This window comes from Zingiber officinale, chromosome 3B, assembly GCF_018446385.1.
Source record: "Zingiber officinale cultivar Zhangliang chromosome 3B, Zo_v1.1, whole genome shotgun sequence".
Classification (NCBI taxonomy): domain Eukaryota; kingdom Viridiplantae; phylum Streptophyta; class Magnoliopsida; order Zingiberales; family Zingiberaceae; genus Zingiber; species Zingiber officinale.
The window spans coordinates 5,840,499-5,866,133 of NC_055991.1; the positions used below are offsets into that span (position 1 = coordinate 5,840,499).

At 38.1% G+C, this 25,635-nt stretch overlaps 3 protein-coding genes across 3 annotated transcripts; 1 reads left to right on the forward strand and 2 right to left on the reverse strand.

Moving 5' to 3' along the window:
- Positions 1 to 1,040: 1,040 nt before the first annotated feature.
- Positions 1,041 to 2,743, reverse strand: LOC121968037 (rho GTPase-activating protein 4-like). The gene is made up of 5 exons (XM_042518558.1): positions 2,172 to 2,743; positions 1,981 to 2,101; positions 1,789 to 1,908; positions 1,485 to 1,715; positions 1,041 to 1,415 (listed from the first exon to the last, which is right to left on the reverse strand). Exons 1-5 carry the CDS (start codon positions 2,294 to 2,296, stop codon positions 1,212 to 1,214), a joined length of 801 nt encoding a protein of 266 aa, XP_042374492.1. The 5' UTR covers positions 2,297 to 2,743; the 3' UTR covers positions 1,041 to 1,211.
- A 292-nt stretch (positions 2,744 to 3,035) lies between these two features.
- LOC121968038 (mitochondrial fission protein ELM1-like) lies at positions 3,036 to 7,915 on the reverse strand. Its single transcript, XM_042518559.1, has 10 exons — positions 7,656 to 7,915; positions 7,020 to 7,213; positions 5,623 to 5,719; positions 5,382 to 5,531; positions 5,152 to 5,278; positions 4,462 to 4,574; positions 4,318 to 4,381; positions 4,141 to 4,234; positions 3,959 to 4,067; positions 3,036 to 3,392 (listed from the first exon to the last, which is right to left on the reverse strand). Exons 1-10 carry the CDS (start codon positions 7,833 to 7,835, stop codon positions 3,291 to 3,293), a joined length of 1,230 nt encoding a protein of 409 aa, XP_042374493.1. The 5' UTR covers positions 7,836 to 7,915; the 3' UTR covers positions 3,036 to 3,290.
- Positions 7,916 to 9,094: 1,179 nt separating this feature from the next.
- Positions 9,095 to 10,484, forward strand: LOC121968040 (actin-like). The gene is made up of 4 exons (XM_042518560.1): positions 9,095 to 9,154; positions 9,241 to 9,634; positions 9,704 to 10,317; positions 10,419 to 10,484. The coding sequence occupies exons 1-4, from the start codon at positions 9,095 to 9,097 to the stop codon at positions 10,482 to 10,484; spliced, it is 1,134 nt and encodes a 377-aa protein (XP_042374494.1).
- The last annotated feature ends 15,151 nt before the right edge of the window (positions 10,485 to 25,635 follow it).

Sequence of the window (25,635 nt, forward strand, 5' to 3'; positions counted from 1 at the left end):
CGAGCGGAGAAGCCACTCGGCTCGATTTCTGCGCGTCCCTTGAGCGTCGATTTGATTACTGTCTGTGCCGAAGACGGTAGGTCGGTGCTTAATCTCCGACCGGCGTGTGACTCGCCCGATCGGTCAACACCCTCCACCCGTTGATCGTCTTGACTTTCACCTCCTTTGATCCCACCATGGTAGCGGAATGAAATCCCTCGTCATCACCGCATCATATATATATATATATATATATATATATATATATATATATATATATATATATATATATATATATATAGCTCTTCTGTTTTCTTTTAAATCTCCACGTCAAAATCAGATAATAGTTCAAAGTTGTAGCAATGGAGTGGATGCATTACATTTACCTTTGTTTGGTATTTGATTAGATAAAATCTATTTATGTTCATTATAGTGTAATAAGATTCACTGGATGAGCTTAAGTTACTTTTAATAAACTTTATAATATCCCTTTAAAACTCTTGGCATGCCCCTTTAGGATGGATTGACTCACCCATTTAGACGTATCGCTTTGGTACTATTTTCACAAATAATAGTTCAATAGTTGAGTCAATCATTTAGACATAGATATACACCCATTTGGATAAGCTTATCTCTTATAATAAAAAGTTGTAAGTCGAGGTAGGAGTTAAACTCTTTTGCTTTAAGACAATATTGCTCGTCAAAGTGTTTTTAAGCCTAAAATAGCTCGTATGGTTTAGCAAACCATAGAAATATAGGCCATGCTCTCTTGGACTTCTGAGTTTCATAAACCTATCAAGGAATTCTGAATATTAGAAAGGTATGAGGATTGAACATGACTTTCATTGCACCAAAGGTTTATATGGCCTCCTTTCGCAAACCAACGATCGTATAGACAAAGATTGAAAGCCTAGTATCTTCACGAGATCGCCTTTATACAAGTGAAAGAAATCAGTTGCAAAGGGAATGATACCAAACTTATCAAAGCATTCAGGTCAATCTAATTTTCAAAGCATTGTTGTGAGAAAAAGAAATTCAAATTATGAAATAAGAAGCTCTGATTGTCTACAACACAAAAAACACATTGAAAATTCTCAGAATTGAGGACTGAAAACAAATTGCAAAAAGAGAAATCAGAAACCACTAAGAACAATTTTCATCTTCGTTCGCTGTTTCACAATGAAACTTGCAAGTTAGTGTGCCTTTCTGACTACTTCCTTTCAAACTTGCTGTTAGTTCTGTGACTTAGTTGAACCACAAACACTATCTGAATTCACATAAACACAGTTCGTTGTAGTCGAATTCTGTTTAGCCCCTTGAGGTGCAGAACTTGCTTTTGAGGTGGCCTTTCTGTCTTTAAGAGTTTTCAAAATCATCAGCCTGAGAAAATTCATCACTTGCACTGCATACATGAGTGCGTTTAAAGGATCTGCCATCTGCATGAATGTTTTATGCTTCAAGAAGAGCAGAAACAAAGTCACAACTGACAGAGATACAGCAGTTACCTGAGTCATGTTTGGAGCAAAAACAGTAGCCACGTTCTGAGCATTCATCTTGTTATGTTGCTCATCTTGGACGACGTCGGCCATCAAATTGATTGCCCAGTCCAGCAGAGCAGCCTCAGTCGCCGGTAAATGCTTCGCGAGCTGAGAGCAAGCCTCTTCTGTCTTGCACTGCATCACCTCCTCAGACGAAAGAGTGTCCAGCACCCCGGCAGGAAGTTCTCTGAACCAGGCCTGTCGTAGAGGATCGATATCAAGATGATGAATCATAGAGCCAATCAATCGGTTTCAGGGAATCAATAATCACCTTTATTAGACCTGCCAGACAATGAACACCAGTCTCCTGGGGCAGTATTCCACGGTTTAGCATGTCTCGGACATGCTCTTCTTGGCTATTGTCTGGAGTAATTCTGAAAATGCCTTCTGTCTGTTCAAATGCAAGAGAAATTTCAAAGATCGAGATGGTTTATGAACTTCACTTAGAACAGGGAGAAAGTACCTGAAGACCTCCCAATTCATAGAGGCGTTTCTGCATTTGCAGAAGAATGGTGGGAACACTGTTGCCTCTGGAATCGTAGGAGCATTGCATCGACTTAGTAGAGACTCCAAAAACCTTCGCACTGTAGAGATGATGCGAGAAGTTACATCCTTGGAACGAGGTAGCAGAACATGAGAAGAAAAAGAAGGTACCTTGCGCTGGGAGCTGTACGGGGAACCTCCGGCTCGAACTCCACCGGCAGGCCGAGGAATCCGTGGAACCGATCGAAGGTGACATGGGCGACGTGCTGCACGTCCGTGGGCCACCCGATCTCCATCGAGTGGAGATCCCCCTCCTCGCTACCCCGCTCCGTCTTGCGCGCGCCGCCCTAGCGGCAGCACCTTCCGGGGCAGTACCAAGAACAACTCCAAGAAAGAAAAGCTGCCTCCTTTCCTCCTCTTCTTGCCTCCTCGTTCCCGCACAATCCAAGCGCCGGCGCCGGAAGAGCTCAAGACGCCACCGGAGGCGCCGCTTAGGTCGCCGAAATAGAAAGAAAAAAAAAAAAGAAGAAAAACTGAATTCAAGATGGGATTTTTGCGAGAATGGAACTGGTTGCGGAGGTAAAGATTTGATCTTTAGGAATTAGGATATGGGAAAGTCTCCTCGTCGAAAGGAATGAGAAATTTGATCTTGCGGAAGCAGAAGTAGTAGCAGAAGGGAAGGGAATCCATGGCGACGTGGGAATCATAACTGTGGAGTTTGAAATGTCTGGGCTCGCTGGCTCTGTGTTGTTTCCATACGGACTTGAGAGTGACAGAAATATACAATTCTGAAACAGATTCAACATCCTTAAAACTCAGATTAGCTTGATAAACACATTATTAGTTTCAATATGCTACACATAATTCTTTATTGCCATTATTTACCTGCAATTGTTTGGATTAAAATGGGTGTCAGTGATTTGCAACTATTTTAAAAGGTCGCAACAGGTCAAGAACCTACCTTTTAAGCAAAACAAAAGTTAATTATAAAGCATAATCAAGTATTTAAATCCAATTAAAACAGATTGATTGGCTTAACTATTATATTTGTCTATGAAATAAGTGCAACAATGTCTTAAACAAATGAGTGTTCTATACAATCACAAGCTGTGTTCTATAGCAATCAATACACTTTGCATTTATAGAAGCTGATAGCAAGATCATTTGTTTGGCCAAAAGAATTAACTTATACAAGGCATGTAACCATTGTTTGTATCACGTGTGTTCTTGAGTGCAGCGATGCTCGTTCCGTCGATCTGCTTGGGTTCTTGAGATTGATTGTACGGGAATCTAATGGCCGAGTGCCAGTCCTCGTTTAGCAAGGATATCGCGAACCTGAGCAGCAACTTCAGCAGCATCATTAAGAGGAGGGTAGCTCCAGGTATTCGACATCTGCAAATTCAGTGAGTTTTGGCAATTATTTGTTGTGCACAAATTCTCAAATTGAGTAACATAACCATAGACAGGCGACTAGGATCAGTAAGAACCAAGGAAAAGAGAGAAAGCGTCACCTTATCAAGAATCTAGAGCTTTTAGTGTGTCGAAAACTAATATCTTGAAACACAAAAAAAAGAGTGCTTCAAGCTCAAAATTTCTCAACTTCTTTCCATCTTTACTTGTTAATTTAACTAAAAGTCATTGCTTCTTTCATTTGAAGAGATAAAATAGGCCATGCATACCATTATCTCACACTTAAGTCAGAAAATTCAAAAATGATAAAAATATATATTTTTTAAGATCATCCTATTTTTACTATGAAACTATATACTAGTACAAAATCATAATCATAAGAGCCAGCAAAGTGAAAATATATCGAGATTGAATTCTTCCATAAGTGTATTTTTTTTCCGAGTAAATCATAACCAAACTCCATTGGTGCATCTTATCAAATGAATTCTAACAACTTAATCTTAGAACATATGGAGCTGCAGGTTAAGGATGGAAGAAAAGTGGCTTACATCCTCGAAGCCTGTAAATGGCCGAACAGCACCTCGTTCGCGTAGTGTCTTGTGAAATGCTGAGAATTTCCACTTGCAGTGCTCACTTCCGATGACATAAATTGGTTTTCTGCAATATGAACTAAAAAGCTAAAGAAGCAAGGGCTTAATCTCAAATTACTACTGAAATTACTAATAAATACCCTGTGCTGCAAGCTTCGCTGAGCATGCTTATTGAGTCTGCGGTAATGACAAATGCATCAGCCCACGCTAGTTGACCCATATGCAGATTTGGATCTGAAATATCAGAATCGCGATGTAAAAGATCGCACCTGTTACTCTCTGCAGTACAATATATCTAATTTATACATTGAAATTACCTTCTCCGTCCCAAATGTATATTTTTGGATGCCCACCAAGATCTCGTTTTACAATGTCAAAAACCTGTTGACATTCATTGGAAATTGTATCCTAGTGTTTTGCAAAATTAACAAAAATTAGATAGTTAAAGCTAAACGTATAACCTTCTTAGGAGTCCTCCTAGAGAAAGAAACTATAACGCTTCCACAGCTTGCCAGCACGTTTTCTAGTGAGCCAACCAATTGCGTCGCAAGATCTGAACTATATTTGCAGTTCCCTGAAATAGCATCAAATTAAAAATCACCAAAATACCGAGAAGCTGAAAACTATTCATGAGTTATTGCTTTAAACTTAAAGACAGACAAGAAAAAAAGGAAAATAAGAATGTAGCAAAAGGACAAGATATATAATTAATGGACAACTATTTCCTTGTTGACCAGAGTTTCTCAAACTCTTTCATTACTATCATGTAACAAGACAAATTTGAGTATTCTTCAGGCAATAACTTGCACTTGATATTTGTAGAGAAGTTTACAATTGAGATTTTACAAGATTCCTGAATTAATCCTATCTCCCACAAAAACATTGATAAAATTTCTTGCAAACATTTGAGACGTTCCAAACATGCGACGAAAGAAGTCAAATGTCATGATTCTCTATTTCATTTAGACAACCAACATTCCAATTTACGATTATACCAAATATTAAAAAAAAAGCATAACAAAGTGCAATAATTAGATGGCAAAATGGATGCATATTCCAACATCAAACAAATATAAAGCATTGTCAAATACAAGTCTGAAAAATGAAAATGATCGAGATACTTGAGCTACTTCAAATAAGAGAGTCTTTACTTGTGGGTCCTCCAATATTAACTACAAGTAATGGCTTGGGAAGAGGAGCTAATTCATCATGCCAAGCATTTGCAGCAAGACGCAGTGCAGTAGAATCAGCCTGATGTAGTGCTCCTATAGTGAAAACCTAAAATTTCTCAATCATAATCATTCAAGAGGATATAAGATTGCAATATGTCCTGCCTTTCCATGTAGTTTATCTTGCAAAATTGTCATAAAGAGAAATATACCACATTACTCCCAGGTGGGTCTTGTGGTGTTATCCACCGTCTGAAAATACGAGGGATCTCCTGTTGTCCACTGGCAGTAAGAGCATAGTAGTCATGACGAGGAGTGACCACCAAGTCAAATCTATCAAGGCACGACCTTGGATGTTGTACCTGAGATGAAATGATAATGAATAATGATACAAATAAACAAATACAACAGATTGATCTGCTTATAATCAGTTTCATATGCAAAGTTACATACCTGAATGACAAAAACCTTTTCAGATGCTAGATGTTTTACTGAACTGGCAATTGATACGGTGTGATGACCACAAGCAACTATCAAGAGTGGACCTTCTCTGAAAGGGGGGAAAATCAATTTTCCTTTCAGAACACTAGAGTCAAGCAGATTACAAAGTAGAATAATTGCTGTAGGATACAGTTGTACAAACTGATATTCTCAACTCTAACATTGTGATGCAGTATGGACATAAAGAGAACTGGAAAAGGAATAATCAGACTGCATGTTAAAAAGTAATCCTACCCTAATTTCTTGTGAATATGTTTCTTTAACAGTCATCAACAATGCCACAGGACAAAGAGTTAAAAAGACAATATACACTATTACTAGATTGATAATAGCAGTTATCTGCTTCAGCTATTTTGAATATCTTCTGCTTTGTATTTCTAATGAGATATGGATGTGGTGCAAGATGCCTTTTTGACACGTTGGGATCACCCAAAGGCCAAAGAACGACTTTATATACATACTACATAATGCCATTTGCGAACATATATGGCTATGCAGTCCCCTTCAATATCTGCCTAGGTGATGACATAAGTTTTTATAACTGGGGTAGACCAAATTGTCCTATTCTATTCTAACTATTCTATTATAACTGGGGTAGACCAAATTGCCACTTGAAAGATGTTACTTCGCTGATGCCAAAATGTCACCTCACATACGATCTGGTGACAGACAAACCTCTCCACTACAAACAATCATAAGGTATCATACAAACCCAACAAAGATATTTTCAGACAAAGTCGCTAAAAGCACTTCACAAGTTTAATAAATCAATTTCTTCCTCCATTTTTAAGAAAATGTGTTTTCGTTCCTCATGATGTATTAATTATCCCAAAGCAACAAAAAATAAAAATATATTAAAAAACACATTGAGCATTTCGGTATTGCTCCAATCACTATCATCACGATCATCATCAACCATCGAGCCATATTTTCTTAACTATTTGGGATTAGTTAATGCTCCAATCACTATACGAGATGAAAAGCTTTATGTTAACCTTGCATCCATGGGATGTTGTCTTCCATGACTTCAACCTAGGTTATCTAGATTTTGCATTTTGACATCTACGTGTGTTCAAGTTGATTAAGATTCAAGACAAAGTAGAAGTTATTCATCAATGGCCTAACCAAAATTTCCTACATCAAGTGAAAATTTCACATGGTTTTTAAAACAAACAGAGAGATCACCAGCCTGTCAACAGTAGAAAATGACAAAAGAAAAACATGTATCATTCTTTTTTTCAGTAAAATCAATTGTAAAGGATGCTAGTCATAATAAGATACAATTTTTTTTGATGCAACATTTTAAAAGTGATTTCACTATAAAAAAATATAAGGAAAGAATGACTCACGTTTTATATGTTTCAGAAGCGATGGAAGCAATTTTCTCGCCATCTTCCTCTAGAATGGATAACAAGCCAGGAAATGGGAATGACTTCATATCCGGAGGAGAGTTAGCAAATCTTGAGTCGGTAAATATTTGTCTAATTAGGCGAGAAAGCCAATGAAGCCACTCATTCACACCCCATCTTTGCCTTGTTACACGCTGCAAGTTAGTGAGAAAATATTTGAGAAATTAAAACAAGGCATCATGGCAAAGATTGATCAACTGAATCTAACGATCAATGGAAGAAAAATCCTAGAAATTTGTAAACCATGGTTAAATTCTGATGAATGACATATCCTAACATCAACATTCATTCATTGAGTGAATTATCCACCAAATAGCCAATCTTCAGAACTTACAGAGGGGGGAAACCCTACAAGGAAGACGAAAAAACACACCTTTCAGTTTAGTTTTTACATCTTTGTTTGATACTAGTCCAACCCTAGATTTCCCCAGAAGGCACATTGTCAATCGATTCCTAGAAAATCATTATTCTTCCTTCTAGTTCCACATCGTAACGAAAGTAAATGTACCCAATTCTCTTTCTGGATCGAACAAATTCCAAAGTTTGAAAGAAAAGAAAAGTCACCGAAAAGCTTACGTAAATCGAGAGCTTGTCCGCCAGCCCAAGTGCACGAACTAGGCCGACACTCTGGTTCTCCGCCGCCGTGGTTCCGTTGCTGATCACTATAGCCCGTCTGATGACGTCAACTCCGCCCTCGAAGATATCCGGCACGCCCATCCCGCCGCTCGGCGGCTCCGGAAGCCTGATCGGCTTCATCGCTCGAATCCTCCGACGCACCAATCGATCGAGTTGTTCCTGTTCTTAGAACCCGCGCCCTCGTAGCAAATACGAGAAAGGGCAACGGGATTTATTAATTTAATTCCTTACGAAGAGATTTATATTTCAATAACGATTTTTCTCCCTCCAAAAAAGGAACTTTATCATTGATTTGTTCATACTATTTTCCTTTTTCGGTAACAAAAAAGAGGACAAATATTATTAAGAAATACTAATTCAATCTAAATCGCTTAATAAATCATAAACAGTTTGATTAAATGATTTTATTGATCGACAGTAATAAAAAATCAAAACAGCGCCCTAAATATTATAAATTATTAAAAAATTCCTTTTATAAGAAAACATCTTGTATCCTCTAGATCGTAATTTACGATCCAAAAAATAGACCATGTAAATTGATTGATTGATAAGTATGTATCTCACCTATTAAATAAGTGAGATTCATCTCTATCAACTAATGGATATAATGATCTATCCTTTGATCAGTCTAGAGGATATGTGCTCTTATTAATAAAATCTTAAATTCTAAAATTTAAACCCTCACTTTTAAATTTTATTATATTAAAATATTCTTTATTAATTTTATTAAAATTATTTAAATTGATTTCATCAAAATCATTTAGATGATATACATGGTAATAACTACATAATATCTTTTACATGTTATAATAATTAGCCATAGCTACTAAAATATAAATATATATATATATATATATATATATATATATATATATATATATATATATATATATATATATATATATATATATATATATATAAGGAATATTTTTGAGAGAAAAATATTTGATAGGTATTTTTTTTTTAAATATACATTTAATATTATTATTTTTTATCAAAAAAAAAAAACTTATTGAGCATGATTTGGACACGAAGATGATTTCGATCTCGATCGTTCACTCGTACGTGGCCTCGCCGTATTTTTATCATCGCAGTGTTCGATACCCCAACGTTCTCGTTGCCAAAACTCCCCTTTTCTTCCTATTTAAACCCCCACCATCTTTCCTCCACCATCGATCACCGGCCGCTTCGCCTCTCTGTTCTCCGGCTCATCTCCTCTCCCCCCTGCGCAAGATCCAGCGTAATGCCAATTCTGATGATCGAATGATTAATCGATCGTCTTTCTTGCCTTAATCTTTTATTCGTGCAATGATCTATATCTCGTATAGTGTGTGAAGAATTAATTTGTAAATTAAATTGGCTTCGCAGGACCTGAGAAAATGGCCGAAGGTGAGGATATCCAGCCACTCGTCTGCGACAATGGCACCGGAATGGTCAAGGTCAGGCACTAGCTAGCTCACTACTTCATTTGAGTACCATTGTGCACCTAGCTGGCTGATCTGACAGGGGCGAGACATTTTTGTAGGCTGGTTTCGCCGGAGACGACGCGCCGAGAGCTGTGTTCCCCAGCATCGTCGGCCGGCCTCGCCACACAGGCGTGATGGTCGGAATGGGCCAGAAGGACGCCTACGTCGGCGACGAGGCTCAATCCAAGAGAGGCATTTTAACTCTGAAATATCCCATCGAGCACGGCATCGTCAACAACTGGGACGACATGGAGAAGATCTGGCACCACACCTTCTTCAACGAGCTTCGTGTTGCCCCGGAGGAGCATCCCATTTTGCTCACCGAGGCGCCGCTCAACCCCAAGGCCAACAGGGAGAAGATGACTCAGATTATGTTCGAAACCTTCAACGCTCCGGCGATGTACGTCGCCATTCAGGCCGTCCTCTCCCTTTACGCCAGCGGTCGCACAACCGGTATATATATATGTATATATATATGCTTTAATTTTAATTTTCGATCACAAATTAACGACATTGGTACAGGTATCGTGCTTGATTCCGGTGATGGTGTGAGCCACACCGTGCCAATTTACGAAGGATATGCTCTGCCTCATGCCATCCTTCGCCTGGACCTCGCCGGCCGTGATCTCACGGATGCCCTGATGAAGATCCTCACCGAGAGAGGCTACTCCTTCACGACCTCCGCCGAGAGGGAAATCGTCAGGGACATCAAGGAGAAGCTCGCCTACGTTGCTCTGGATTTCGAGCAGGAGCTGGAGGGTTCGAAGAGCAACTCCTCCGTCGAGAAGAACTACGAGTTGCCGGACGGGCAGGTGATCACCATCGGCGCTGAGAGGTTCAGGTGCCCGGAGGTTCTGTTCCAGCCATCCATGATCGGAATGGAAGCCGCCGGCATCCATGAAACCACTTACAACTCCATCATGAAGTGCGACGTGGACATCAGGAAGGACTTGTACGGCAACATCGTTCTCAGCGGCGGCACGACCATGTTCGCCGGAATCGCCGACCGCATGAGCAAGGAGATCACTGCCCTGGCCCCCAGCAGCATGAAGATTAAGGTGGTCGCCCCTCCGGAACGAAAGTACAGCGTCTGGATCGGTGGCTCCATCCTTGCTTCACTCAGCACTTTCCAGCAGGTGGGTATTAATGCACTAAGCTACACAATTTTTTATTAATTTTGAGGCGATTAATTTGATGTCGCTAATTTTACTCTTTTGGCTTTTGATAATTACAATAGATGTGGATTTCCAAAGTGGAGTACGATGAATCTGGGCCCTCCATCGTCCACAGGAAGTGCTTTTAGGCTCCCGGAGCCAAGGAAGAGTGTTTTTGAGTTCCCAGAGTCGAGGAAGTGTTTTTGAGTTGCCAAAGTTGTTTCCGTTTTTCCAAGCGGTTGTGTTCCGCAATTTTTTTTGTTCTCTGAAATTTCATGCGCAACTAAATCATAATGATAATATAAAATTATCTTTGAATTATTTATATTTTTTGACTCTTAATTTTAACTACTAAATTCATTTTGGCTTGTATATGGTGCTCCCAAAAATTCACTGTGTGTTTGTTAAAATATTTATTAAGGTAATTAAAAAACACTGTGATGCTTAACTGGTGTGATTTTATATCATAAATAAATAATTAATTAATGATTGATCTTCACAATTGGCTCATGTAATTATTCAATTATCCTCCATGATATCATTCTTAGCATTATTTCGTCTGCTCATAATGATATAGTAATTGAGACATAAAATATTATCACATAAAATTTTAGGATCGAAATTTAACCTGTTCAAGCATATCTTCCTTCATATTTAGATCATCTGTACTAATAGCTATTATTCATTCATGATTTACTTTTTTTATGTTCATCTAGAGATGAATTAATAAGGACATTGAGATAAATAAATCATCTTTTATCATATTTTTAACATTAATTCTCGTCTATATTTCTCATTCACATCCTAAACCATGGTGTGTTGTAAATTATAATAATTATAAACATGTAGCTGTTATACAATTATAATATTTATAGTTTCATAAATAATACATGGTTGTAATAGCTATAAAGTGTAAATGTTAAAAATATAAATATTAGAATAATGATATGTTCAAAGAAAAAAAAAATTTAAGGAAAAATTCAAGCATAGACACATAAACTCATGACCTACAATTTCACTTTTTGTGGGCATCATTTTATATGTCTATTCTTGAATTTTTCCTTAAATTTTTTTTCTTGAACATATCATTTTTTTTTTAATATTAAATAAGCTTTGAAAGGTCATGACTTGAGTTGAAATACGGAATATATAATATATTACATTAAAAAAAATTCAAGATCTATATTAGTTATTGAGTGTACTTAATTTAAAATATAAAATATCATTTAAAATATTTTCGAATGCTTCAAAAATTTTATGTCATTTTTGGCAGAGCGTCTTTTTACTTAAAAAAATAAAAGATATCAAAGTGTGATGTATTTTAGGATCCGAAAAACATAGGGCACCTTTTTTACTTTTGTCCAAGATAGCCCTATAATCATTACCCTACAAATCATCCAAATTAAATAAAAAGAGAGACAAAATTGACAGATCCACCAAAATAATAAAAAATATATTAATAATAATAAAACATAGCTTTTTGCAATGTTGCAGCATCTTAATTCTTTAGATTCATAAATGAAAAAGAATAACTCGTTGTTTTAGTCCGACATTGATAGTGTCGACCATGTGAAGCAAATTAAGTTTTACCTCATGAGCAAAACTGCATTTCTTATAATGCTACTAAAAGATTTGTCAAACTTTAATACTCTGTTTAATCTAAAATATGAGTGAGAAAGAGAAATAAATTTAGAGTGAAAATTTACCATCAGAGGAATAACAGAAGAAAAAGATGAATATATATATATATATATATATATATATTTATCTTAATAAAAAAAATAAAATCATCACATCAACCATCCCAAAAAACGTTAAACATATATAGCTATTTAAGGCTGCCCCGGACCTTATCCCCGTTGATACGGTTAGTGATGGAAGGGTCCAAGAGGAAATGATTGGAAAAGTCCAGACTATGTGGCGGTCAAAAGTTACGAGGAGGTGGCGGTCAATAGTCATGGCGACTTGGCGTTCAAAAAGGGCAGGCTGACAAGGCAGTCAGGGCTCAGCATAGGCGGAAGCGGGTTGGGGTCGGCAGAGCTGAGCGGAGTCAGCCCGAGCTACAGACCTGCGGTGGGGGGCCAGGAAGTACAAAGTGCAGGACGCAAGTCGAGGTCGGCAGAGCTGAGCGGAGTCAGCCCGAGCTACAGATCTGCGGTGAAGGGCCAGGAAGTACAAAGTGCAGGACGCAAGTCGAGGTCGGCAGAGCTGAGCGGAGTCAGCCCGAGCTACAGATTTGCGGTGAAGGGCCAGGAAGTACAAAGTGCAGGACGCAAGTCGAGGTTGGCAGAGCTGAGCAGAGGCCAAGAACTGGAGGTACAGGCCAACGAGTCAGGGTCGGCATAGCTGAGCGGAGTCAGCCCGAGCTACAGATCTGGGGTGAAGGGCCAGGAAGTACAAAGTACAGGACGCAAGTCGAGGTCGGTAGAGCTAAGCAGAGGCCAAGAAGTGGAAGTATAGCCCAGCTCGGGGTGCTTGGGCATGGTTGACAAAATAGACTTGGTTAAAGCCTATTAGAGTCTCCCAAGCCTTCGTGTGATCGGTGTGCTTGTATTCAAGTGTTTGTAGAGAGGTTTCTCCACCGACAAAGAGCTTGAGCTAGCCGGAGGTTTTCCGGGGAGTCATCCACTGGCGGATCAAGATCGTCCACCTTACGGACAACCGTGGAGTAGGAGTTTTATCTCCGAACCACGTTAAATCAACGTGTTAGGTTTGCTTTCTCTTGTTAGTATTTGTTTTTGTATTTTCGCTGTGCACTAACATTATAGGAAGTGATCGATTTGGGTGAAACGTTATTCACCCCTCTCTAGCGGACGTCAAGGTCCCAACAAGGTTAAGCAAGGTGGAAGTCCCAGTGAGTGAAGTCGGGCCCTAGTGAGTGAAGCTAGGTGGTGAAAGTCCCGGTGAGTGAAGTCATACCCTAGTGAGAGAAGCTAGGTGGTGGAAGTCCCGGTGAGTTAAGCTGGACCCTAGTGAGTGAAGCTAGGTGGAGGAAGTCCCGGTGAGTGAAGCCGGACCCTAGTGAGTGAAGTGTTAGAGTGTATACTAAAAGCCTAGCTTTTGGTATAAGCATTTATCTAGAAATAAGAATCACATTGGTCAAATATCTACATTTATGATAAATGTAGTTGTTCAATTAATTTATATTGTAGATAACATGGTGTGTGGTGTCATACACAGAGGATCATGTTATCAGTACCTTATAAATTATAAACAGTAGCTCACGACCATAATGGAAAGGAACAAACCATTGGAAGGTCGTAGTGTAATTAGGTATTAGTTTATCTTAACTATATAATTACACTAGTACACTTAGAGTGTATTGAGTAGGACCATTAGAGATCGTTTCTTTTATACTGACTTTATAAAGAAACAAAGACCTCAGTTATTATGGAAGTGTGTGCTCTTAATCCTAATATAATAACAAGCACATATGTTTGATATTTATTTCTTTAATTTATCAATGGGTGAGATTTAGTTCGATGAATCAATAAACCCGATAAGTTGGGAAATGGTATCACTTATAGTGTGTGTTGTTGATTATAGAAGGAAACTGTGTCCTAGAGATACTAGGTTGATAATGTCCCCAAGAGGAGCTCATAAGGATTGTCATGTTAAACCCTGCAGGTGGACTTAGTCCGACATGACGATAAGGTTGAGTGGTACTACTCTTGGACCTAGATATTAATTAAATGAGTTGTCAGTAACTCACTTAATTAGTGGACATTCGATATCTTAAACACAGGGAGACTAACATGCTCATAATAAGAAGGAGCCCAAAATGTAATTTGGGATTGGTGCGGTAGTTCAATAATAGTTCTTTAGTGGAATGAATTATTATTGATGAAATTAAGTTGTGTGTTCGGGGCGAACACGGGATGCTTAATTTCATCGGGAGACCAAAACCAATTCCTCCTCTCGGTCCCTATCGTAGCCTCTAGTATATAGAGATTTATACCCACCGCATACCCACCTTCTTACCCATCCAATGGGGCCGGCCAAGCTAGCTTGGAACTCAAGCTAGGGCCGGCCAAGACCAAGTGGATGAGTCATGTAGGTGGCCGGCCAAAGCTTGGGTCCCAAGCTTAGGTGGCCGGTCACTAGAATATTAAAAGGGTTTTTATTAAAATTATTTCTTATGTGGATATCATGATTTCAAAGAGAGTTTAAAAATTAAAAATTTCTTTTATAGCTTTCTACAAAAGATTAAGAGAAGAGATTAATCTCTTTCCTTATTTGTAGTTTAAAAGGATGGTTTTAATTTTTGGTAAAAACTTTCCTTATTTGTAAATCATCTACATGTTTAAAAGAGAGTTTAAAATTTGAAATCTTTCCTTATTTGTTGATTAAAGGAGGATTTTAAATTTTAAGAAAACTTTCCTTTTTAATTATGTTCATGATTTAAAAGAGAGTTTAAAATTAAATATTATCTTTATAAGTTTCTACAAAAGATTAAGAAAAGATTTGATATCTTTCCTTATTTGTAGATTAAAAGAGATTTTAATTTATAGAGATAACTTTCTTTTTATCCACATGTTTAAAAGAAAGATTTTAAATTTCCTTTTTATAAACCAATCATGAAGGGATAAAATTATTGGAGAAATTTTTATAAATTTCCGGAAACAAATTAGGAAGTTTTAATTCTTGTTTAATTAAAACTCTCCTTGATTTGGGGAAATAAAGTGGCCGGCCATGTTTCAATGAATGAGAAGAAAAATTATTTTAATTAAAATAAAATTTTCCTTTTCATGGCAAAAGAATTAAGGAAATTTTTATTAAAATTTCCTTATTTGCCAAGACCAAGGATTATAAAAGAGGAGGTAGAGGAGCCTTCATGGGTGAACAACCTCTATTATTTTCTCCCTCTTTTCTTCCTTGGTGTGGCCGGCCTCCTTCCTTTCTCTTCTCTCCATCTTGTGGCCGGACCTCTCTTCCTCCTTGAAGATCAAGTGGTGGCCGGATTTTAGCTTGGAGAAGAAGGAGAGAAAGCTTACATCCCTTGGAGCTTGATTGGTGGAAAAAGATCTTCATCTCTTGGAAGCATAGTGCTTGGCCGAAACTTGAAGAAAGGAGAAGAAGGTGCTTTGGTGGTTTCTCATCTCGGAAGATTGTTGCCCACACAACGTCCGAGGTTAGAAGAGGAATACGGTAGAAGATCAAGAGGTCTTTCTAAAAGGTATAACTAGTATTTTTTCTTTCCGCATCATACTAGTTATTTTTGGAAATAATACCAAATACAAGAGGCTTACGATTCTAGTATTTCGAATATGTTTTTCGAAGTTGTGTTCTTTTATTTTATTTTTCCTTGTGATTTGATTGTTCTTTTCGGTTAACCTAAAGTTATTTTAGGAAATTAAATATTAGATTTCTATAAAAGGTTTTGTCTAGTCGGTGGTGGTTGCTCCCATATCCAAGAAGGCCATGTGCCTCGCCACGTCAGTACTGGGAACCAATTATGGAAATTAATATTTAATGGAATTAATAACTTAAGGTGATTTGGGTCGAACGTGTTAAGTTCCGCAGGAGATCCAAGTCAAAACCTAAAAGAACAAATAGATTAAGTTTTGGATCAAACGTGTTAAGTTCCGCAGGCGATCCAAAATTTAATTTAAAAGAACACATGGTAGCTAGGAAAAGGTTCAGACCTTTGTACAAAATTTTTGTACAGTGGAACCTCTAGGCTTTCCGAGTAGCAACCAACATGAAGTTAGGCGGAGAAAGTCCTGGTGAGTGAAGACATGCAATGGATGTCCTAGTGAGTGAAGTTAGGCAACCCTAGGGGGAGATAACCCTAGGTTATAATTGAATTCTGTTAACACTGTTTTATCTATTGTGCTAACACAGTGTTGTAGGGAAGTTCAGCTAGGTCGATGGACTGACCAGGTAGCTGACAGGAAGTCTAAACGGGTTGAAGGGTTGAACGTCTGACAGGTAAGTTGAGGTAAATCACTAGAGGGGAGTGCTGTGAGGATGCGTTCCCGGGAAGGGAACATTAGGCGTCGATCCAACTTAGATCCATTTCAAAAATTTAAGTTGAGATCGTGACTGGATTCCGGTCTCGAGGAGACGGAATCTAATTACTACTTTTATTACTATTATAATTGTACTATGCTAACACTCTGTTTTGCAGGGTAGTTTTGTATTTTGCCTCGGACTAATATTTTTTGCAGGTTGCTGAAAAAATAAAGGTCCGGGCGTGATAAACCCTAATTTTATCGTGAAATGGGTATCAAAAGAATTAAGTGACCGAATCCATTCTACACTAATGTAGCATAGAGAGAACTCGGGTCGTCTCCCAACGAATGTAACGATGATGGTATTTTAGGATTGATTTATTGAATATGGGAATTGGGTTTTTAAACTATAAACGCTAAAAGACAAGTAGTAAAAGATAGCCTATCTAAACTACTGATGGAATGAATTAAAGAAGAGCAAAGCAATTAAGGAAACTTGAGTGCTTAATTGAAACCGATCTGACCTACTCGCATTCTAAACAAACAGCAAACAAGAACAACAATCAAACACAAACAAGATCAAAGTATGAAGTAAGCAAAGTCATAAATGGCAAACATGAATCAAGGTCATGTAACAGAATCAAACTGAACTCCTTTCACAACTAAACTAATGAAACTAACTAATAGTTCTCAAATTAAACAGTGCTAACAAAATGGAAACTAAGCAAGAACAAGACAAGAACAAATTGAATTATGGAAATCAGATGCATAAGGAATCAAGCCAACCATTCATCACATGGAAGGAGATCTGCTCAGATTGTATTGGACGAAGATGTCCGGAGCATACAAGTGATGAATAACCGATCAAATCAGATGAAACGCAGCTGAAACTAGAAATCGATGCAGAAATCAGAGGAGTCAGAAGCAAACACTTCTGATGGTTCAAATGGGTGCGGAGCTCCGAGGAAAAGGATCGCCGGCTTAAAGATCAGGAAACCAGATCGAATCTGGTTGCTTCGAATCTGGTTGCTTCTCAGCTTCTTCTTCGCACGGGAATCGCGGCAGAAATAGAAATCAGATGGGGGAAATGACGTCGCTGTCTTGAAGATGGGTGATGACAAGAGGAAGGGAAACACCCTTGACCTCAGCAGCTTGTCGGCGGTGGAATGGATCGAGGAAGAAGATCGCCGGAGGCGCTCCTCTGTGTCTTGAAGTGAACTGTAGCCAATTCACCCGACCACTGTAGCTTCTCATCCCATTTAAAACTGATCAAGATTAGAACAGATGGCTATGATTTATCCGGATCGATCCAACGGTGAATATTGCTCCAAATCTGTTCCAAATCTTCAGATCTTGATCAATGGTTGTGATCTACTCCCCTGTGGCTTGGATGGACTGGATTATGTTAGATGGCTTAGATCTCCTCAAGTCTTGAATGAACGGTCTATATTACTTCAGAACTTGATCTCTTCAATTAGCCCTAGATTTGAGCCCAAATTTGGTCTGATCTGATCTAATCCTTTGCTCCTTCGATCACCTACAAGACCACATTCAAATGATTAACCATAATTCTACAAATAGATGATATATTGCATCAAAGATCAAAATCAATTCATACTCTTAACATGTGCTATAAATGTGGATTTAAACACACAATCAACTAAAAAGCATGGGTTTAGGATCCTAAACGATGTGATAAAATGATGGTTATCAAATTCCCCCACACTTATTCTTGCACGTCCCGAGCAAACAAACAAAACAAAGAAACAACTAAAATTCATCTCCACAATAATTCCTTAGCAATACTTAGAAGATAGTAAAAAAAATTAACTAAGACCATATGAAGACCACAAACAATCATGAATTCAATTCAAACAATAATCAGTAGGTATGGTAGTTTCAATCCAATTGAAGAATAAAGAAAGTTGCAATCTCACAAGGTATTCACCTATTCTAACTCTCACATTCAAATATGTACAAGTAGAGCTCACTCAATGTCACTCACAACATTTCACTACCATAGGCTTGTTTATTTTTTAATTCTTCGCCACTATAAACATAGCATACATGAATCAAAAGGATTTTATCAACAAGAATTGAAACGAAATCAAGAAGAACAATGAAAGTGAATGAAATAGGCACAAGAAAAGAATTTAATGAAGAAAAATGAGAAGATGAGAGTATTGGAGGAATATACTTGATGAGTTGACCATTTTGATGTGAGAAGAGATGAATACCATTTGTTTTTATCAATTCAAAAGACCAAGCTAACCCCTCTTCCAATTTGATGGCAATCCAAAAATTTTGATACTCTATCTCCACACTTGATACACTCTTACTTGCCATATTTCTTTTTCTTTCACTGTTTTTTTTTCTGTTTTATGTTTTTTTTTCACTTCAACTCCAGCACTTTGAACTAAAAAATAATCTCAAATCATGAATAATTCCCTCCCCCACACTTAAAATCTTGGCCGTCTCGGACAATAAAAACACAAAATGTATCCAATGTCTTGATATTCTTTTAGCCACTGTTTTTCCTTTATGCAGAATTTGTAACTTGGTAGCACATTCTCAATTTCAGTGTATATAAATCAGCTGGTTCTATAATCTATTTCAAAAGTTAAATCCAGCAGCAACATCTACCTTATTTGAATTCAGATTTTTAACCAACAGCTCTTCAATTTAGAAGTTTTCTACATTCCCAATTTAGTATTTGTACAATTAACTCAACAATCTACAGCTTACTGCATTTTCCAGCTGGGACTTTTAGAAATCAAGAACCTAGTCTTAACTACAGAAATTCGACAAAGCAATAATATTCAGGAGGTGTTGGTGTGCAAAATTTCAGCTACACATTAAGGTATGTAGACGAAGCTCAATCTCCCTCAACAATTCAGCAACAATACTGCAATTTGGATTGAAGCTACTAGCTGCTCAAGTTAAAACATATTGCAAGTTTAAACATTTTGATCCAGCATGATAATCGGCACAGTTTAGAACTCCATAGTCAGGAAAATGTATTACTGATATGCTCTTGCAGATTCTGCAACTAACAACTTATTTCTAGCAGAAACTCTTTGAGTTTGCCACATAATGCCAGAGAGGAAACTATTTGAATCTTCTCTACCTTTGAATGTGGAACCCTGGTCAAGATATCAAGTTCTGGGATCTAATTCCAGAATTCCAAACTCATTGCAGTATTAGCTATCAAAACCCAAATCTAATTTACTTTTATTGAAATCCAGAATTGAAATTTCAAAGTGATACAAACTCAAGTTATAAAGATTTCAGCTAGCAAAGAAGTATTATTTGGTGCTGCAATGATCAAATACTAAATTCACAACAATACTGGTTAGGAGACAAATAATAAATTGGCATCAAACAGGATTTGCCTTTCAGTATTCCTGTGCAAAACTGCAACATTCACATCCCACAATTCCAGCCAAAATCTCTTTGTTTATTAAGTTCACTTCATTCACAGTCAAAATTCAACAACTCAACCTCTTTTACATTTGGTCTCAATCCAATCATTGATTACTTACTTCGGTATGGAGCTGATCAGTCTAACATTTTGGACTCTGAACTTCCAGATTTCAGCTTCCTCTTGAACCAACACAACTTGATGGGTTGATTGTTGTAGCAGCATAGGTCTTGTTTTCGAGGAAACCTTAAAGCTGTGATCAATCTTTACATCTCAGGAATTCAAACCCTATGCCAAAAGGAATTCAGAAATGAAACTGATTTTTGATTCTATTTTTTTTAGACTGCATTTCCAAAATTCTTTTGCAACTAAAACTGTTCTGATTCAACCTCAAAGCCTTACTGCCATACTTCAGTTTCCATATGATTTTGCAGATTATACACTCTCAGATTGTTGTTGTTTTTTTTTTCAGAGATCAGATACTTGTGTTTACAGCAGATCCAAACATTCTTCCTTCTTACTGCTTCAATGATCAGAAAGTTACCACCAAGAATTCAATAAATGAAGGATCCAACTGAATTATACAGCAACCAGCAACTTTCCAGTAGCACTTTGAGGTTGAAGTTTCCCTTTGGCATGATATGCATCTCAGTTTACTTAGTGCAGTGGTATCAGACCATTGTATTCTTACAGGAACTAGATTTTAATTCAAGCACCAGAAACTTCTGCATTTGGAGTTAGAATCTCATTTAGAACTTCCAAAATTGAGACTGGTTTCTGAAATCTACAGCTTAAGACTTTAGTCTCAAAATTTGAATTTCAAGATAATTTCAACTTGAGTCATAAAGAATCCAGCTTGGAGAAGGATGTAATTTGGCACTGAAATGATAGGTGCCTCAATTAAATTAGTTGCTAGTAAGTAAACAGCAATCAAATTTGTCACTAACAGTTCAGAATTCATTCCAAACTGATCTGTAACTCTTTTCTAAATTGCAATCAGATTCAGAAATCATTATTAGAGTGTAGGTTACCATTTCTTTTACTTCAACATCACAAAGATCCACCTCACTTCTTTTATCAACACGATTTAATCATCTAGAGTCAATTTATGCCTGAAAATCTCTCCATCCAGATTTTTTTCATTTATTTCTTTGCACATCTAAATGTCCATCAATCGAGCAATATCTCAGAGAGCAGCAAGAATCAACTCTGTCCATAAGTAAGCAATCAAACATTCAAAAGCAACTGAATTGGTAAAAACTCAGTTTCTCTAGCAAATGCATCTTTAGCTGAGCAGTTTCAGAAATAGACTTCATTCGCATTGCATGTTTCCAATCATGAAAAACTTGAAGAGTATATGACATCAATTGACAATGAAGATTGGATTGCTACACTTTGATTTTTTTTAAATCAGAAAACTGCAAACAGAACTTACAGCAATCCAGTAGACCCTTTCCTAAAGCTTCTCCCACAATTTCTTCAGCAACACTCTGATATTTTAGATATCCTAATAACAGAATTTCCGTTATAATTTTGAATTGCTGAGAACACTTTAATAGCAATAGCAATCCTTGCAATAAAAATATCTGAAATTAGCAAGGTCTTAGCTCCATTCGAACTGTTTTGACAAAATTTTCCAGCTTCTAATGAAAATTGTCCACAGCACATCCACACCCCATTCTCTAGTACCAACTACCGATACATCACACTTAAGAAGAGTTCAATTACTGCTACACTACAGCATCACCCTTGTAATGATTTTCCCACAGACTCCTATTTTTTTTTCATAACTATATCAGGGTTGTACCTTTGACTCATGCCATTCTTAAGCCACTCAGTAAATATCTCTTCCTAAAGAATATATCCAACATACATCAAAGATCAAATGAAAACCTCCTTTGACTTAGGCATATGCAAAACATTTCCCCCACACTTAGAATTTTGGTCATCCTAACTCATCAAGAATTCAACCAACTCTCAAATGAAAGAGTGACAAGCAAAAGTAAGCAAAGGTTAAAGTGCAAGAGAAAAAGTGTTTTAAGAAAATTATGAAGAAAGGAGTTGGAATTTATGAGGGATCAAGAATGAAAATAATCCTTCATTTCCATGCACACATGTTATTGTGACTTTAAAAAGAAGCAAAGCAAGTTCTAGAGTTCAATTGCTATGAGTACATGCCACACAAAGATAAAATAGTGTTTAGGCTTAAAGTGGTCATCTCTAGGTATTTTTATGCAATTGAGCTTAGTTAATCAAAACAGAATCCATTACCACACCAACCAATAGCATGCAAGTAAAGCATTCAATCATGTCAAATGACCTAAAGCTTGATGGTCAAATTTAAGAAGCTTTTATCATCTTAAAAGTATTACTAGAATAATTTCATGGAGAATTTTATTCAAAATGAAATGCTATGTAGATTAGACAGAGTGCAAAATATGGAAACAAAATGCAAATGTAAAGTATGAAACTAATGAAAAATATAAAGCAAAAAAGAAAAGTAAGGAACAAACTCCCCTTTATTCCCGGCGGTTGAAGAAGATTTAAGAGTAGAATCCATGCCGGTATTGGAATGGTTCTTCCCAGTGGTTGGAGTCGGTTAAGATGCAAAATCCACTTTGGAAGTGGAATATTGTGCATTGAGGTCAAGACCTCTCCTCCCACCATATGCTCCTTGAAAATTTGCCCTGAAGATTGAAGACGGTTCAATTTAAGCATCCACTCTGGTAGCCTATAAAGATGGAAGGTAGACATCCCTCGCAAGCACATAAGGTCAGAAAAAGATGTAACAATATTAGTTCCTATAAAGCATGTGTCAAGAAATGCATCACATCCAATAAAGTCAATTAATGGTACCTCTATGAAATTTTCTAATAAATCATAAGAAATACTAACCTTGTCATGTTGAAAGGTACCTGGAAGTTCTGGAATGGTGACTGTGACCTCCTCATCATCAAGTAATGGTTCAAGCTCTGGCTCAGGTGGTGTATCTAAGGGAAGTGATTCTTGGGGCTCTGCTTCCATAGCACAAGTCCCTACACTCTCATCATCAACATCTGGTTCAGGTGATTCTTTGGGTATTGCTTCCACTATGCAATCCCCTACACTTTCCTCATCATCCACATCAGTACCTGCATCATCAACAACATTTGCAACAACAATATCAGTAAAGTCAGAAATTCTTACAACTACAGAATCATAACAAGAAATGCTAGAGGAGTTCTGTGAAGTAATAAAATCAAGATCAGGTCTGTCAAAGACACTACAATCCCTTTGCTCAAGCACCTCAATATTTGTAGGAAAGGTCTCATCAACTCTTAAGGTAACCGGTTGTCCATTTCCAAATTGCTGAGGATTGGTTTCCATGGTTTCCAAAAGTTTCATAGCTTCATCAGGAGTTTTGTCAATCAAGGGCCCTCCACTAGCTTTATCCACCATGTACAAATCAAACGGCGAAAGCCCATCATAAAAATGTAGGACAAGCAACTTATCACTGATTTGATGTTGAGGACAACTGGAGCAAAGTTCCTTGAATCTTTTCCAATATTCATGCAATGTCTCCTCCTCGAATTGTTGAATACCACGAATCTTTTTCCGCATAACTATATAATCATTCTGAACTTCTTGTAGGCTTTGATATGCTGGATATGGCTCAGTAGACTGACTTTGTGTAACCTCGTACCTGAAATTTGATTGATCCATAGGTGGGTAGTACTGATATTCAAGTTGATAGAACCAAGTCTAAGGCTGATAGTACTGATAAAATGGATCCATGGTCAAAGAAGTTTCCTGCTCTTACACTGAAATACTAGCAAATAAAATCAGAAGACACAGGAGCATATTGTTGGTGCAATATCCTTTAGGTCAAGGTTGACCTGGTTGACCAAGCTTGAGTCTTGGTTTGGGTTTTGATGTTTGATAATATATTGAGTTTAGATGATATGGACAATGCAGGTGCAGTTGTTCATTTGGGGAGATTGTTGATACAATTCTCGTTTGGTCAAGGTTGACCAGTTGAGATGTAAAGGAGAGTCAAGTAGGTCAAGGTTGACTGGATACTTGACTGGAAGTCCTGGTGAGTGAAGCCAAGCAGAAGGAAATCCTGGTGAGTGAAGCCAGGTGAAAGACCTAGTGAGTGAAGCTAGGCAGAAGGAAAATCCTGGTGAATGAAGCCAGGTGAAAGACCTAGTGAGTGAAGCTAGGCAGAAGGGAAATCCTGGTGAGTGAAACCAGGCACGAGGAAATCCATATGGATCAAGGTTGATCGGACATCTGGTGTTGGGAAGTCCAAGTGGGTAATGGAGGACTGGACACTTGGCACAAAGAGAAAGTCCAGATGAATCAAAAGTTGACCGAAGTCTTAACGGTCGTAAGTCCAATAGGGAGTTGGCATGGAATTAAGAAGTTCGGACGTAGTAAACTTCCGAATACCATAACTTTTGACTCGGATATCGGAATGAGGTGATCTCAGATGCGAAACGAAGCTAATTTCAAGATCTGCACAGATTTCTGCTTCCCAATCGATTGGCTAATCGATTGGGGGGTTGAATCGATCAGTGGATCGATTGGTTGACGCGAATTCATGCAGAAATGAGCTGAATCGATTGGGTAATCGATTGAAACTTTCCTAATCGATCGGTCGATCGATTGGGAGAGTTTCTGAGCGAACAGTAAGCTTCTGAATCGATCAATTGATCGATTGAAGTCTCCAATCGATCGGGCGATCGATTGGAGCGCTGGAAATCGCTCGAGAAGCCTTGAATCGATCGGGCAATCGATTCAAGGCGATTCCAGAGAGCACAGAGGCACTCTGGATCGATCGGTCAATCGATCCAAAGCCTCCCCAATCGATTGGGAGCAATCCAATCGATTGGGATTTGACCGTTGACACAAATATAGATGTTGGCGAGCGTTTTCTTCGATACGGCTTCCTCTCTTCTACACAGACGAACACGGAACTTCTCTCCAGCGATCTTTACTTCCTCACCGCCAGTTCTTGAAGGTTCTTGGAGGCTCATCCAAGTCAAGAGGCGATTTGCAACAAGAAGAAGAAGAAGCTAGGGTTTTCATTGTAATCTTGTAAGATTCATTTGTATTTTGCTTCTTTCTTTTTCATTGTTGTATTGTGAGGTTGTAAGGCTTCTCCGCCTTCGGTAGTTACCGGGAAGGAGTGTTTTCATAGTGGAGGGTGTGCGTGAGTGTGTGGATCCTTGGATTAGTCACCTCTTGTGAGGTGGATACCAAGTAAAATCCATTTGTTAGCATTGTTGTAGTGTTTCTTGTATTTCCGCTGCACATCTTTGAAGAAACAAGCAACGTCAAGCACGAAGATCGCACCGAGCTATTCACCCCCCCCTCTAGCTACATTTTGGTCCTAACAAGTGGTATCAGAGCAAGGTCGCTCTTCACCGGAATCAACGCCGGAAGGGGCAAACAAAACAAGCAAAGCTAGAGGGTGAAGAAGTTGGAGCAAATTCATCAAAGTCAAAGAATTCAAGACGCACGACTTCAAGATGCAATTTCAAGATGGACTTGGATTTGACACAAGGGTGGCTCCACAGTACACATCTACTAGCTTTGATCTTTGGAAATCAAGGATCGAAAACTTCTTAATGGTGGAGATAGAGCAATGGTTTGCTCTAATGGAAGGCTTCGAGGCTCCAAGAAATTCAAAGGGCAAAGTCCTCAAGAAAAGCAATTGGAGCCAAGAGCAAATCCAAAGATGTGAGGCCAATGATAAAGTGACCAAGCTTTTGGTCAATCTATTGCCTAGCCACATTCTTGGAAAAATTGGAGAGTTCAAGGATGCCAAGGAGCTTTGGAGTAAATTGGCATCAATCCATGAGATCCCCTCCACTGTACCGAATCAAGAGGAATCCAAAGAGGGTGACTCATTGGATCAAGACCAAGAGGAGGACTCCGAAG

Excerpts from the sequence above, each read along its gene's own strand:
- LOC121968037 (XM_042518558.1), bottom strand. The coding sequence starts at position 2,296 with ATGGAGATCGGGTGGCCCACGGACGTGCAGCACGTCGCCCATGTCACC. Across the intron at positions 1,909-1,980 it reads ATGAATTGGGAGGTCTTCAG|ACAGAAGGCATTTTCAGAAT; the intron begins GTACTTTCTCCC and ends GCATTTGAACAG. Across the intron at positions 1,416-1,484 it reads TTGCTCCAAACATGACTCAG|ATGGCAGATCCTTTAAACGC; the intron begins GTAACTGCTGTA and ends ACATTCATGCAG.
- LOC121968038 (XM_042518559.1), bottom strand. The coding sequence starts at position 7,835 with ATGAAGCCGATCAGGCTTCCGGAGCCGCCGAGCGGCGGGATGGGCGTG. Across the intron at positions 5,279-5,381 it reads ACCCACCTGGGAGTAATGTG|GTTTTCACTATAGGAGCACT; the intron begins GTATATTTCTCT and ends GAGAAATTTTAG. Across the intron at positions 4,575-5,151 it reads TAATATTGGAGGACCCACAA|GGAACTGCAAATATAGTTCA; the intron begins GTAAAGACTCTC and ends ATGCTATTTCAG.
- LOC121968040 (XM_042518560.1), top strand. The coding sequence starts at position 9,095 with ATGGCCGAAGGTGAGGATATCCAGCCACTCGTCTGCGACAATGGCACC. Across the intron at positions 9,635-9,703 it reads CGCCAGCGGTCGCACAACCG|GTATCGTGCTTGATTCCGGT; the intron begins GTATATATATAT and ends ACATTGGTACAG. Across the intron at positions 10,318-10,418 it reads CACTCAGCACTTTCCAGCAG|ATGTGGATTTCCAAAGTGGA; the intron begins GTGGGTATTAAT and ends TAATTACAATAG.